The sequence below is a fragment of the Plasmodium chabaudi genome (assembly GCF_900002335.3).
Source record: "Plasmodium chabaudi chabaudi strain AS genome assembly, chromosome: 3".
In the NCBI taxonomy this organism is placed as follows: Eukaryota; Apicomplexa; class Aconoidasida; order Haemosporida; family Plasmodiidae; genus Plasmodium; species Plasmodium chabaudi.
In genome coordinates, this window is record NC_030103.2 from 616,675 (window position 1) to 633,263 (window position 16,589).

The 16,589-nt window shown below is 26.3% G+C and overlaps 3 protein-coding genes across 3 annotated transcripts; all 3 read left to right on the forward strand.

Annotated features, from left to right (window-relative positions):
- Positions 1–1,298: 1,298 nt before the first annotated feature.
- Positions 1,299–2,304, forward strand: PCHAS_0318200 (Plasmodium exported protein, unknown function; the record flags this gene model as incomplete). Its single annotated transcript, XM_016799928.1, has 2 exons — positions 1,299–1,556; positions 1,780–2,304. 2 exons carry the CDS (start codon positions 1,299–1,301, stop codon positions 2,302–2,304), a joined length of 783 nt encoding a protein of 260 aa, XP_016653235.1.
- A 1,752-nt stretch (positions 2,305–4,056) lies between these two features.
- Positions 4,057–10,878, forward strand: PCHAS_0318300 (Plasmodium exported protein, unknown function; the record flags this gene model as incomplete). Its single annotated transcript, XM_016799929.2, has 2 exons — positions 4,057–4,260; positions 4,420–10,878. 2 exons carry the CDS (start codon positions 4,057–4,059, stop codon positions 10,876–10,878), a joined length of 6,663 nt encoding a protein of 2,220 aa, XP_016653236.2.
- A 1,989-nt stretch (positions 10,879–12,867) lies between these two features.
- Positions 12,868–13,839, forward strand: PCHAS_0318400 (fam-b protein; the record flags this gene model as incomplete). Its single annotated transcript, XM_016799979.1, has 2 exons — positions 12,868–12,942; positions 13,069–13,839. The coding sequence occupies 2 exons, from the start codon at positions 12,868–12,870 to the stop codon at positions 13,837–13,839; spliced, it is 846 nt and encodes a 281-aa protein (XP_016652913.1).
- Positions 13,840–16,589: the final 2,750 nt, after the last annotated feature.

Here is a 16,589-nt window from a genome sequence, read left to right on the forward strand (position 1 = left end):
ATTTTTGACAAAAATCAAAATATTATTTCATTCATAATTTAATTAAACATATTAATGGGTAGCAAAACGAATAACCATTGGTATGAGAAAAAAAAATAAGTACATTATGTGTTGCTACTAAAGGTTTAATCATATGATAATATATGTTATGAAATGGTAGACCATTTTAAGAACCGTTTTAATAAATTTTCTAAAGCTTGTGATTTTTTTTAACTTTTTTTGTATTCTACAAAGAGGTTGAATAGTTCATTGTGATGTATATATAATAAGGCTGAAGTAGAAGTTCAAAGTGAATTTATAAAGAGGAACTTGATTTCTATCAGTATTTATTGATGGGTAAAATTGCGAGACAATGTAAAAGCATAGGGTAATATGGAAAGGTACCAGTAGTGAGGGTTTATATTGCCTTATAAATATGTACATAGCCAATGAATGAGAAAAATAATATTATTTTATAATTATAAAAAGTATATATAACTCATTATTGGCATATAAATTTAATTTTATTCATTTATAATATTTTTATACGAATAAAATAGTGGGGAAGAGATTAATTATTGGCATTATTGGGTATTATAGCCATATGCGCATTATCACTCTGCAAATAATAATAATAATAATATTTTATTTCATAGCAATTTTATATAATAAAAATAAAGCCTATAAAATTGTTAAGGCAATAAATAAAATAATCCACGGTAATATATACTATTTTTTATTTTATCAATTTTAATACGTAAAATTTTTATATACAATTTTTAGGGGCTTTTGGTCGAGGCACCAAACCTTACCATTGCATGTACTTTTTAGCATAGGCATAAAAAATGACATTATTTTTTAGAATTTAAATAATATATTATTATATATTTACATATATATTATGTATATTTTTATTTATATATTTACTATATATTATGCATATATTAAGGGGCGTATAAAATAAAAAAATAATACAATGCCTTCTCTTTTTGAAATTTTTTAAATACATAATTTAATTATAATATGAATAATAAAAAAACTATTATTTTTTAGAATTAAGTGCTTTTATATATTTTTACATGAAGGGCAATATAAAGTAAAAAATAATGTAATTGGTTTTTTTTTTGAAAAATATAAGTACATAATTTAATTATAGTTTGAAATAACAAAAAATGTGAGATATATATATTCATTGTGCTATTATTATAAATTAGCTAACTGTAATGAATATTTGTATTTGTGTATAACTTAAAAAAATAGTTTGTTATATCTGTAGCCATTTTTCTATATTTAAAATTGTATTACGTTTATGTACATGTATGTATATTAGTTCATTTCTTGGTCTAAGCAAAATGATGGAATCAAATAATAATTTGATAGTTAGGAGTTGTATACCTGACTGTAATAAAAATCGTAAATTCATTGAGAGTGCTGGAAAAAACTATATACATGAAAAGAATGATGAAACTATGGTAGCAGGGTTTTATCAAAAAAATAAAATAAATATTTTTTCGTTTCTTCTGAAGATTTTTATTGTGATTCAGGTAGTATGGATATCTCAATTCTCGTCTAGAAATGTAAGTTATATATATATGAACGGAATAAAAGTTTGATGAATATGTCATATTTTTATATACTTTTTATTTATTTTTCTTTATATGTTACGTGAAAATTATATGTAGATTTCTATCTCTTTGTTTTCTTTTTAAATGAAACAGCTATATTTGTCGTTGTTAATATATTTATGCATGTTTGATATATTTTTATATATACAAAAATAATTTTTTGATCTTTATTCAGAATGCATTTGAAGAAACAAGAATTGAAAGTTATAAAAATTTTAATAACAATGGGATTGTACGAAATAACAGAATATTAATGACAGATTTAGTAAAAGAATCTTTGGCTTCGAAGTATGAAACATTAGAAAAAAATATTATGACGAAGCTTGAGCATATTTATGCAACTCAAAGTAAAAATATTGGATCTAAAATAATGGGATTCTTTAAAAAAATTGATTTACTGTTTGAAAGAGAGATTATAAGAATTTTAAAATATATTGAAAAAGAGAAAGAGAAACCAATTAAAAATGGTATCCAATTTTTTAAGAGCCTGAAGGTATTCTTTTCAGGATTAAAATTATTCTCCGCACCAATCGTAGCAGCAGTAAATTCATTATTAATATATCACTTTAAACCACAAATAATTAGTTTAGCTGTATCGATTGGATTAAACATTATACCGATTGCCACTTTAGGTTATGTGTTATACAAAATATACAAAGTAAATTCAAAAATGAAAAAAAAGAAAAGATTCTTTTTCTAAATAAGTCTGAAGTAATATATTTTTTTTAAATTATGGTTGTTAAACCAAATTATAAATTAAACATATATATGCATATGCAGCTTTTCCTTTTATATAAATAAGAAAAAGAGAGAGTGTATACACAAATCATTGCATTTTGCATATTTAGGATATGCAATTTATATTCCGATGTTTGAATAACTTTTTTACATTGACCATATTTTATTTCATTTTATTATTGTTTTTTTTTTTTTATTTCATTTTTTCAAATTCGTGAAAATATTAGTAAAATTCGCGATAAATATATTACTACCGATTTTAGTAATAAACTTTCTTAAATACCCTATAATTTAAAAATTTGTAATATTCATTTATTTTATTTTTTTTATTGACAAGTGGAAATGTGGTTATGGCAACTTTTGCCATATCCTAGTCTCAGTAAAAATTAAAAGAAACAAAAATAGTAATATAAAAAATTGTAAAATTTTATTGTTAAATTTGTTGATTTTTTATTTAGTAAATCTGAAATTTTAACTTTAATTACAATTAATTAATTATGCATAATAACGTCATTATTAAAAGGTACAATAAGTATTATAATAATAAATTTGGAAGTTATTATAAACCAAATTTTTATTATTTGCTGCTTTATTATTTTCATTCGTTTTTTATTCTTAAGCCTTTAGTAATTTTTTCATTTTCTATACTTATTAGTAATAATATATGCATGTATAGAAATTTAATATATGTAATTGATAAAATGGATACATATATGTTTTTTTTTTTTTAAAGCAATATGAATATATAGGCAAATATATATTGTCTTAGGGCTAAGTCAAAAAAAAAAATTTGCATGTAGGGATTTTATATAGGCAGTAAAAATATTTTAAACGGCGTAAATTTAGGCTATAGTTTTCTCTTTTTTTTTTTTTTTTTGATAAAATTAATATTATTTATATATATAAATAATGGTTGTTTAAAAAATTATTATTAAAATTGCCATTTTATATATATAAAAAAGGACACAGATTAAATGAGAGTCTATAAAAATTTTCAGTACCACCCCCAGCTTAGCGTTTATTATAAATAAACTAATTAATAATAGTAGGACGTTGGTTCATATTGGTTTTATAGCACGATACGATTATAGAAAAAAATATAGAATAATATATTAATATAATATTTTATGATGGTTATATAATAATATTATATTTTAGTAATATTTGCATTTCTATATTTTTTTTATATTTTTCAGGATCGACGTAATAATAATATAAATTTTATATTTTTTATAAATTATTGTTAAAATTTATTAATATATATTTTTTTAAGTATAGGTTTTTTTCATGTTTTTATTTTGATTTTGAAAAAACTATTGTTTTTATTATTGTAATTCGACAAAAAAATTAAAAAAAAATAAAGAAATAATAATAATCTAAAAATTATAGTTATATATTAAAATATATAATATATTTTGTTAGATTATATTTTTTCTTGTATATCCATAATTATATACTTACTGTATGCTTTTTATATATTTTAGTGTTGTTTTTTTTTATATTTTATAATAGGATTTCCATATTCTAATTTTTGGTTATATGTTTTTTTGAAATTATACTTATTAATAAAATGTTTTCAAGCCACCCAATGTGGAATATAATATTTAATGAAAAAACATAAAGTATTATAATTTTTTTTATTATAATTTTTTTTTAATATAATTTATATTTTTATTAATGGCGTTAATTAGTATATTAATAATAGCCAATTAAAATGACATCAAACTCATGCCATTCTTACACAAATGATCATAATGAAAAGAATCAAACACTAGTACATTTGCCATCAAATAATAGCAATATGCAATCGCCTAAAAAATGTCATATAAGAGGAAAAAATTATAAATTTTCTCTTTTATTAAAAATAATTACATCGTCTATTTTAATAGCGGTACCATACCACCTTTCCTATAGTGATGTAAGGATCAAAACATGAAATAAATACATGCAGTGTTCATATTTTATAGCAAATAAACTTTCATGTGTCTTATAAGAGAATATATGCATTATTACATGAGCTTGTGTATTTTATTATTTATATCATACTATATTTTTTACAATCTTCTTTTTGTTACAGAATAACTCTAATAATAATTGGAATAATAACAATAATAATACACAAGATCCAAATAAATTAAATAAATTATTTCAAAGAATTTTAAGTGAATTAGATGAAATAAATGGATCTACATTAGAAGTAGGAGATGCATCTATTGAAAATCCAGATAATGATGAAGAAAATGAAATAAGTAATTTAGATCAAACTGATAGTGATAATTTAGGCTTTGATAGTGATATATTAAATAATATACTTGGTGATCAACCATTAAGTGAAAATGTAAATAATAATGAAGAAGAGGAAGATAATAAAAAAAATGAATTAGAAGAAAATACAGAATCTACTATTGATTCTGTAGATAGTAATTTAAGTGATACACAATATGAACAATCAGATAATGGTGCATTAGACAACGATTTAGAAACTGAAAATGATAATAAAGAAGAAAAAGAAATTGATGAAATAAGTACTAATGCATCTGATAGCGTAGAAGCGCCAGAAGAAATATCCGAACAAGATAGCGATAGCACTGTAGTAGAACCTGTTGAGGAAGTAAAAGAAGAACAGGTTGAAGAAGTAAAAGTAGAACCTGTTGAGGAAGTAAAAGAAGAACAAATTGAGGAAGTAAAAGAAGAACCTGTTGAGGAAGAAAAAGAACCAGAACCTGTTGAAGAAGTAAAAGAAGAACAGGTTGAAGAAGTAAAAGAAGAACAGGTTGAAGAAGTAAAAGAAGAACAGGTTGAAGAAGTAAAAGAAGAACCTGTTGAAGAAGTAAAAGAAGAACAGGTTGAAGAAGTAAAAGAAGTAGAACCTGTTGAAGAAGAAAAAGAAGAACAGGTTGAAGAAGAAAAAGAAGAACAGGTTGAAGAAGTAAAAGTAGAACCTGTTGAGGAAGTAAAAGAAGAACCTGTTGAGGAAGAAAAAGAACCAGAACCTGTTGAAGAAGTAAAAGAAGAACAGGTTGAAGAAGTAAAAGAAGAACAGGTTGAAGAAGTAAAAGAAGAACAGGTTGAGGAAGAAAAAGAACCAGAACCTGTTGAAGAAGTAAAAGAAGAACAGGTTGAAGAAGTAAAAGAAGAACCTGTTGAGGAAGTAAAAGAAGAACAGGTTGAAGAAGTAAAAGAAGTAGAACCTGTTGAAGAAGTAAAAGAAGTAGAACCTGTTGAGGAAGTAAAAGAAGAACATGTTGAAGAAGTAAAAGTAGAACCTGTTGAGGAAGTAAAAGAAGAACAGGTTGAGGAAGTAAAAGAACCAGAACCTGTTGAGGAAGAAAAAGAACCAGAACCTGTTGAGGAAGAAAAAGAACCAGAACCTGTTGAAGAAGTAAAAGAAGAACAGGTTGAGGAAGTAAAAGAAGAACAGGTTGAAGAAGTAAAAGAAGAACAGGTTGAGGAAGAAAAAGTAGAACCTGTTGAAGAAGTAAAAGTAGAACCTGTTGAAGAAGTAAAAGAAGAACAGGTTGAGGAAGAAAAAGTAGAACCTGTTGAAGAAGTAAAAGAAGAACAGGTTGAAGAAGTAAAAGAAGAACAGGTTGAGGAAGAAAAAGTAGAACCTGTTGAAGAAGTAAAAGAAGAACAGGTTGAAGAAGTAAAAGAAGTAGAACCTGTTGAGGAAGAAAAAGTAGAACCTGTTGAAGAAGAAAAAGAAGAACAGGTTGAAGAAGTAAAAGTAGAACCTGTTGAGGAAGAAAAAGAAGAACAAATTGAGGAAGTAAAAGAAGAACAGGTTGAGGAAGTAAAAGAAGAACAGGTTGAAGAAGTAAAAGTAGAACCTGTTGAGGAAGTAAAAGAAGAACAGGTTGAGGAAGTAAAAGAACCAGAACCTGTTGAGGAAGAAAAAGAACCAGAACCTGTTGAGGAAGAAAAAGAACCAGAACCTGTTGAAGAAGTAAAAGAAGAACAGGTTGAGGAAGTAAAAGAAGAACAGGTTGAAGAAGTAAAAGAAGTAGAACCTGTTGAAGAAGTAAAAGAAGAACAGGTTGAAGAAGAAGAACCTGTTGAGGAAGTAAAAGAAGAACAGGTTGAAGAAGAACAGGTTGAGGAAGAAAAAGAAGTAGAACCGGTTGAGGAAGAAAAAGAAGAACAGGTTGAAGAAGTAAAAGAACCAGAACCTGTTGAAGAAGTAAAAGTAGAACCTGTTGAGGAAGAAAAAGAAGAACAAATTGAGGAAGAAAAAGAACCAGAACCTGTTGAAGAAGTAAAAGAAGAACAGGTTGAGGAAGAAAAAGTAGAACCTGTTGAAGAAGTAAAAGAAGAACAGGTTGAAGAAGTAAAAGAAGTAGAACCTGTTGAGGAAGAAAAAGTAGAACCTGTTGAAGAAGAAAAAGAAGAACAGGTTGAAGAAGTAAAAGTAGAACCTGTTGAGGAAGAAAAAGAAGAACAAATTGAGGAAGTAAAAGAAGAACAGGTTGAGGAAGAAAAAGTAGAACCTGTTGAAGAAGTAAAAGAAGTAGAACCTGTTGAGGAAGAAAAAGAAGTAGAACCTGTTGAAGAAGAAAAAGAAGTAGAACCTGTTGAAGAAGAAAAAGAAGAACCTGTTGAGGAAGAAAAAGTAGAACCTGTTGAGGAAGAAAAAGTAGAACATGGTGAAGAAGTAAAAGAAGAACAGGTTGAGGAAGAACAGGTTGAAGAAGCACATGTTGAAGAACCTGTCGAAGAAGAAGAACCTGTTGAGGAAGAACATGTTGAAGAAGAACATGTTGAAGAAGAACATGTTGAAGAAGAACAGGTTGAAGAAGAGGAACATGTTGAAGAAGAAGAACATGTCGAAGAAGAAGAGCATGTTGAAGAAGTAGAACATGTTGAGGAAGAACCTGTTGAAGTAGAACATGTTGAGGAAGAACCTGTTGAAGAAGAACAGGTTGAAGAAGAACAGGTTGAAGAAGAACATGTTGAAGAAGCACATGTTGAAGAACCTGTTGAAGAAGAACAGGTTGAAGAAGAACAGGTTGAGGAAGCACATGTTGAAGAAGAACATGTTGAAGAAGAACATGTTGAAGAAGAACATGTTGAAGAAGAACAGGTTGAAGAAGAACATGTTGAAGAAGAACAGGTTGAAGAAGAAGAACAGGTTGAAGAAGAAGAACATGTCGAAGAAGAAGAACATGTTGAAGAAGAACATGTCGAAGAAGAAGAACATGTTGAAGAAGAACATGTTGAAGAAGAACATGTTGAAGAAGCACATGTTGAAGAACCTGTTGAAGAAGAACCTGTTGAAGAAGAGCATGTTGAAGAAGAACCTGTTGAAGAAGAACATGTCGAAGAAGAACATGTTGAGGAAGAAGTACCTGTTGAAGAAGAAGAACAGGTTGAGGAAGAAGTACCTGTTGAAGAACATGTTGAAGAAGAACAGGTTGAAGAAGAAGAACATGTCGAAGAAGAAGAACCTGTCGAAGAAGAAGAACCTGTTGAGGAAGAACATGTTGAAGAAGAACAGGTTGAAGAAGAAGAACATGTTGAAGAAGAAGAACATGTCGAAGAAGAAGAACCTGTTGAAGAAGAAGAACCTGTTGAAGAAGAAGAACAGGTTGAGGAAGAAGAACAGGTTGAAGAAGAAGAACCTGTTGAAGAAGAAGAACAGGTTGAGGAAGAAGAACCTGTCGAAGAAGAAGAACCTGTTGAAGAAGAAGAACAGGTTGAAGAAGAAGAACAGGTTGAAGAAGAAGAACCTGTCGAAGAAGAAGAACAGGTTGAAGAAGAAGAACCTGTTGAAGAAGAAATACCTGTTGAAGAACCTGTCGAAGAAGTAGAACAGGTTGAGGAAGAAGAACCTGTCGAAGAAGTAGAACAGGTTGAGGAAGAAGAACCTGTTGAAGAAGAAGAACAGGTTGAGGAAGAAGAACCTGTTGAAGAAGAAGAACCTGTTGAAGAAGAAGAACAGGTTGAAGAAGAAGAACAGGTTGAAGAAGAAGAACAGGTTGAAGAAGAAGAACAGGTTGAAGAAGAAGAACCTGTTGAAGAAGAAGAACAGGTTGAAGAAGAAGAACCTGTTGAAGAAGAAGAACAGGTTGAAGAAGAAGAACCTGTCGAAGAAGAAGAACAGGTTGAAGAAGAAGAACCTGTCGAAGAAGAAGAACAGGTTGAAGAAGAAGAACCTGTTGAAGAAGAAGAACCTGTTGAAGAAGAAGAACCTGTTGAAGAAGAAGAACAGGTTGAAGAAGAAGAACCTGTTGAAGAAGAAGAACACGTTGAAGAAGAAGAACCTGTCGAAGAAGAAGAACAGGTTGAAGAAGAAGAACAGGTTGAAGAAGAAGAACAGGTTGAAGAAGAAGAACCTGTTGAAGAACCTGTCGAAGAAGTAGAACAGGTTGAGGAAGAAGAACCTGTTGAAGAAGAAGAACAGGTTGAGGAAGAAGAACCTGTTGAAGAAGAAGAACAGGTTGAAGAAGAAGAACAGGTTGAGGAAGAAGTACCTGTTGAAGAAGAAATACCTGTCGAAGAAGAAGAACAGGTTGAGGAAGAAGTACCTGTCGAAGAAGAAGAACCTGTTGAGGAAGAACATGTTGAAGAAGAAGTACCTGTTGAAGAAGAAGAACAGGTTGAGGAAGAACCTGTTGAAGTAGAACATGTTGAGGAAGAAGAACCTGTCGAAGAAGAAGAACAGGTTGAAGAAGAAGAACAGGTTGAGGAAGAAGAACAGGTTGAAGAAGAAGAACCTGTTGAAGAAGAAATACCTGTTGAAGAAGAAGAACAGGTTGAAGAAGAAGAACAGGTTGAAGAAGAAGAACAGGTTGAGGAAGAAGAACAGGTTGAGGAAGAAGAACAGGTTGAGGAAGAAGAACCTGTTGAAGAAGAAATACCTGTTGAAGAAGAAATACCTGTTGAAGAAGAAGAACAGGTTGAAGAAGAAGAACATGTTGAAGAAGAAGAACAGGTTGAAGAAGAAGAACCTGTTGAAGAAGAAGAACAGGTTGAAGAAGAAGAACAGGTTGAGGAAGAAGTACCTGTTGAAGAAGAAATACCTGTCGAAGAAGAAGAACAGGTTGAGGAAGAAGTACCTGTCGAAGAAGAAGAACAGGTTGAAGAAGAAGAACAGGTTGAGGAAGAAGTACCTGTTGAAGAAGAAGAACAGGTTGAAGAAGAAGAACAGGTTGAGGAAGAAGTACCTGTTGAAGAAGAAGAACAGATTGAAGAAGAAGAGCATGTTGAAGAAGAACCTGTTGAGGAAGAAGTACCTGTTGAAGAAGAAGAACAGGTTGAGGAAGAAATACCTGTCGAAGAAGAAATACCTGTTGAAGAACCTGCCGAAGAAGTAGAACAGGTTGAAGAAGAAATACCTGTTGAAGAACCTGTTGAAGAACCTGTCGAAGAAGAAAAAGTTGAAGAGGAAAAAGTTGAGGAAGAAAAAGTTGAAGAGGAAAAAGTTGAAGAGGAAAAAGTTGAGGAAGAAAAAGTTGAGGAAGAAAAAGTTGAGGAAGAAAAAGTTGAGGAAGAAAAAGTTGAAGAGGAAAAAGTTGAAGAGGAAAAAGTTGAGGAAGAAAAACCTGTTGAAGAAGAAAAGGTTGAGGAAGAAAAACATATAGCACTTATAGGAAAACAAATCGATAATTTATATGATATATTGTCTCTCTTGGGTATTGACGCATCTACAATTAAGAAAGATGAAGAACTTACTGATGATGAATTAATGAAAATTATTGAAGAACAAAAAGATAGACTTAGTAAAGAATTTAATTTGAAATTCGATCCAGAGACTAGACTCCTAGTAAAAGATGATAAGGCAGAGATAGAACTCCCCTTTATGTCTATTGAGAAATTGAAGGATTCCGTAGACGATTTCTTAAAAGATACACAGGGTCTTTCAAAGGAAACTCAACAAGAGTATGATACTCGTTCATTTATATATGCTCGTAAATTCTTGAAATATGTTTCAGGTTATGATATTCAAAAAATAAGAGAGCATCCAATATATAGTTATCCTCATAGATTAAAAAGATATGCTATAGAAAGTGGATACCGAGATATGCTCATTAATTATAAAACATTGGCTTTTAATAAATTAAAAGAATTTGCAGTGTTTGCAGCAAAAAAATTAAAAAGTGGTGTTATATCATTGTATGGTCGATTTAAAACTACAAGAGTATTTGAATATATAAATAAGCATGTGGAAAAAATGATAGAGCTTAGAGACAAAGCTATACCTTATCTAAACAAGGTTGGATTAACTAAAGAGAACTTTAAAAAGGCCTGGGAACTTACAAAGAAAATTTCACTTAAAATAAAAGAATTCACTATTAAAGCATTAACACCCTTGTTTGAAGCTATTAAGAAAGGTGCCGAACATTATGGAGTTGACCAATATATAAAGGAACTTGTTGATTACATAAAAGAAGATTTATATTTTAGTATAGCATTATATTCTGGATTAGGTGGATTTGGATATTTACTATTTAATTCGTTGTATGCTGCTTTATTATCTTCAACAATTATAATTTTGTTTATTCCATACATGCTTGAAAGTATACCAGTAGATATGTAAAAAATCCGAAGATAAATTTAAGATTTCTATAGAAATTTATTTAAATAAACATTTTGAAGTTTCCTTTAAATAATCCGATTGAGGATATTTATATGAATAAATAATATCACTCATTGTTTGCCACCAAAAAATATTATATATGTGTATGTGAATTATATTTGCTTCACAATTATACTGCATATATATAGGTATATGTATGCCATATTTTAAATATTTATAATTCACGATTATTGTAGACAAATTAAATTTAGTTTATATATATTTTTATAATTTTTTTTTTCTTATTAAGCCATGCATATATATTTATAAAAATGGGCATTTATTACATATAAATATATTTATATACCTAAAATTTAGAGTATATAATTTTTCATAGTATTTAGGGGATATGTAATATCGTTGATTTGAAGACTTAAAAATATATACCTATATATATGTATGCTTATATAGGGATATTGTTTTATATATTTATTTATATATTGTATGATTGTGTATTTAATTTGTATTTTATATAAAATTTGGGATTAAATAGATATTTAATGGCTTTATTAAAACATTTTTATTATTTTAGTTTTTTATTTTAATTTTTAATGTATGCGCATTCTATTTTTTTTTTTTTTATTTACGTATATGAACTATAGGCATAAGCCGTCTATTTTTATAAACACAAATTATTTAAAAATTAACAAAAAAATATAATTATTTGGTTTTAATTTTATTAATCCGAATGAGATAAATCATATTGATTAGATATTTAACAGTGCCAATAAATGGTATATATAGTAATAGTTATTTTTAAGTTTATAATATTATAGTAAAATATATAATATCAAAATTACTGTTGCAATAAAAATACAAATGGAGAGTAATAGTAATTACAATTGTGACTGTCATTATTAAGCACAGTCTTAATTATATTAACATATAATATAAATTTTTAAGTATAAAAAAATTATTTTTAAAATAATATTTATTAAATAACTATTGTTATACTATTTAAATCACTGTTAAGGTGTTATTTCCTACTGTTATAAAAATAGTATGTGTGTTAATTGGAATAAAATATTTATATGAGAAAATGGTGTATTATAATTGTTCCTTTAATTATTTATATTAATAAATATGGCATATTGTTTAAAAATATTAAATTGAGTAAGTTGGTAAGGCATTTAATTTTAAGTTAGTAATAATAATAAAAATTAATTTTTTTAAGTTTATTTTTGTATAATATATTTTATTGGCTTAATTCAATTATGTGTGATATTTCATTTGGGGTGGCTATCAATTGATATATACTGCTTTAATAAGAATAGCAATTTCGTGTAAAATCGGATATATATTTATATAGCGGTGTGTGTAAAGCCATTATATGTCAATTATTAAAAGTGGTGTATTAGGGGAAAAAATATATATTATAAGGCATTAATAATAGAAAAATGTGTTATAAAATTCGAATAAGATAAAAATTTATTTAAATGTGAATTCAATGGTAATTTATTATTGTGCTCTATAATTTTTTTGAATTTGGTATTCTAATGTGTGTGCTAGTTTTTATTTTAACGTATTACACATTTGAAATAAATAAATTTAACACACTTGAAATAAATAAATTTAAACACATTTGGATAATATTGAAATGTTTACTAAGTGTATTAAATTATAAATGAAATGAAAAGATGCTTTATAAAAATTGCAAAAAATATTTTAGGTCGATATTATGGTTGCATATATTTTTATAAAATTTTCCAATGGAAAATATTAAGGATTTAAATGGATTATTCTTATCTGAGCATAGCAAATAAAATACAAATGGTTGTATTCCTAGTACAATATGAATTTGTGAGAATATTAACTTAAGTAAATTATATGTATTATACAAAAATAATATGTAATAAATGTAATTGTTTCGCATGATTATATATTTATTTTAAATTTTAAATTGTGGTTATATATTATATACATTAATTTATGAGATAAACTAAGTTAAAAATGAAGGAATCAAATATTTTTAATAAGATACTTTTGTTTGCAATTATTATTTGCTCTTTAAGGAACCCAAAAGATGTAAGTTACAGTATTATCTTTGGTGTGTATAATTGTGTTGGCCAAAGCATTTATGTCTAGCTTAAGACGTAGTTAAAATAAATGGTGTGTAAATAGGTGTTATTACATATCTTATTTCTTTTACAGGAATTATACAATGTAAACGATGTAAGCATAAATCCTCAAAGGAATGCAATACATTTGGGAAATGGCAGAATATTAGCACAAGAAAGCAAGCCATTCAGGTTAGATTATTTTTATGAATCGACTTTAACTCTTGCAGATCATAAAGAAGACGATGATAATAGTAATGATATATCATCTTCTCACGAAACTCCTGATTCACATATAAATGATTCGAAAAATAAGAAGGTATTGGATTTAAAAAGTAAAATTTCGAAGCTAAATAATTTGGCTAATTTCGATATGAAAAATGTATCAGCCATATTGAAAAAGGGTGATGATAAAATAGACCCCCAAGTAATAATAAAAAATTTATCTAATAATGATGTATTAGTAGTATTAGAAGAAAGTACGACGAATGAAAATGATGAAAATGATGAAAATGGTGAAAATGACGAATATATGGTTCTCAATGAATATCTAGAAAATTTTAAGATAATAATAGAAGATAGTTTTCTGACGGATCTTGATTATGATCAAATTGAAGAAGAATATAATAAGATATTTACAAATTTTGTATATAATAAGTCATTACGTAAACATATTAATAAAAACTTGCTTAAAAGTTTATCGAAGCTTGTATTATGGAACGCTTCAGTAACATTTTTGACTTTTTATATAAATATTGTATTCCTGGCATTCTATTCTCTATCTGCGGTAGATTTTAGGATACAATATAAGCAAATCAAAAAATTACGTAAATTAAAAAAAATATTGAAGAAATATGCCAATTAATCCAATTTAATTGTATTATAAAACATTTTTTTTAGTTATTAAATTTTATAAAATATAATACCAAATTTTCAAAGGGTTGTAAAAGCATCATAATCAACATTTTATGGATCTATATTGCACCTTTTTGAGTTTAACATAAAGTTTATTTTATTATTACATATATTTTACTTAAAACGATTTATAGCATTACATATCAATTATAATTTATTTTGTCTTACAATATCCATGAAAATAATTTATCTTATTGGGATATTATATGTAATACTCAATATGCATTTAAATTATTTGGGGTTATTGTTAATTGTATTTTTTTATGTTTTGCTTTTTTTTTAGTGGGGTTATAATATTATTTTAAATGATATATTAATTTACTTAAAAAATGTTTAAACAAATTTAATATATATACTATGCTTTGAATTTTCCATATATATAATATGAGCATCTCTTGTATAGCTAATATATATGTTCTTTGGCAATGGCATAATAATGTTTTGAACACATGAATAAAGTAAATACTTTTCAGTTAATAGTTTAACGAGCTTAAAAAATGAAATACTTTTTTTTGGAAATCTAATTTTTATTTGTAAAAGAATATATAAAAACTAATTGAACTGAATATGGTGTAGAAATAGTTATTAGTATATATTAGACAATTATAAGAAATAAAATTGTGATATATTAATATGTATAAAAAATATATTTAAACAAAGGGTAGCCTTGTTTTTTATCAATATGGATCAATGATACTGTTTTAACTTGTTTACTATTTTTCATTCTTTTATTTCATATCCTTAATAATAAGTATACTATATCTTTTATGTGAATTTTTATTGTAGTTATATATTTAATACAGAAAAAACATAAAAAATTAATAAAATAAATATGCAGCCATTTCAATAGCCACGTTGACAATTTTTTAAGTTATAGTAACTTAATTGTGGAAAGCTAATTATAAAAATTAGGAATATTCATTTGGCGTTATAAACCACAATTTTATAAATATATTTGCATATATTGATTTGATAAATAGTATTTATATATGTAAGCACAAAAACTATTTTTATTTTTTGTTGTAAATTTTTTATAATATCAACTTTGATCAGCACATATTTTTTAGTTAATTGTAATTATAATTAAGAGTGAATATGGGGATTTGCTTTGATAATACAACATGATGGTGTTTATTTTTTAAACTTTTAATTAATTTATCAATCTTTATTTATTTCTATGATTGTTTTTATTCCTTTTATAATATTTACTTTTTGTGGTATCACAAACATTCTAAAATTTATCTAAATTCATTTCACCTACTTTACATCCTTTTTCTGAAATTTGAAGAAGATAGGGAGTACTAAAACAAGACAACTATTATGGTATGCCTAATCTAATTTTTAACATTTCTTGTTTTGAATAAATCCTTTTTACCCTAGTTTAAGTAGTTCAAAGATTTATATTTTACATAATTAATATTGTTGTGGTATGTATTATTAGCATGTTTTGTTTGTGCCATTTCTTGAGGTCTACTATTAGTATCCAAATGATTACGGTTTTTAATGTTCTACACTTTTTTTATTTTAATTCTTATTTAAATCTTAAATTATAGAACTTATATTTGCATAGTCAATATATATTAAATATTATTAAAGAAAAATATCTATGTTTTATATTTTAACATTAAATATTGGATAGGAATATACAAGAACTCTTATTATGTTAAATTATTGTTATATAAGAAATAATAAACATAATATAGAATATGTTTAATTTGTTTGGATAATAATTCTATTTAGCAATGCCCTTTATTTATGTGGTACAACTTTCGAATTTAAATTATAACCCCCCTTAATCGTATTGTAATCCTATTATTACATCTGATATTATAGAAATATAAGTTTAATTACGTAAATTAATTATAATAATAGAAAATCACAAAATAGGGTGATAAAATATTGACCGATATTCAGAAAAACAACATTATATATAAAAGAAATTTTATGGATAAGCGTTTTTAATAATGTTTAAAAATTAAATACTAATAAAAATAACTAAGGTGTAAATGTAATATTAATAATAAATATCATTATAGATTGATGTATAATAACATTCTTAATTATGTTAAAATTTTAATTTATATTAATAGGGTTTTTTATATTCTTTTATTTGTTTTCCATATAGGTATAATATCATATTCATCATACACAAATTTACAAGATTCATAATTTTGTATCTATATAAATTATGAAATGTATTATATTTTAAAATAGTTAATATAAGCATATGTAAAACATTTTATTATAATAAATTTTATAATGATTCAAAAAATTATGATATATAGAATTAGCATTGCTATTATAATATGCATATATATAAACAATAAGCTATTGCATCATTGACTAAAAAAAATATATTGTTTAATTCAGGGGAATGCTATAATTATATATTAATGCAAAATTGCAGAAATATTGCTCCAATTAATTTGTTTTGAATTATATCTTTAGCTATTGTACATGCATAAATTAATAAGTACATATTTTAAAACAATAAAGCAAGGAAAAGTTATATTGACTCAAAGTATTTATATTGAGTGCATTAATTATAATGTTGTAGTATACATTGGTATAACAACAAGCATGATAGCAATAGATAAAGTTTTAAATATGAGAAATATAGCATCTTTATTTTATTCGATTATATTGATATAAATTCATTATGTAATATTAAGCTGGTAGTAAGACTGAAGATCTGTATAA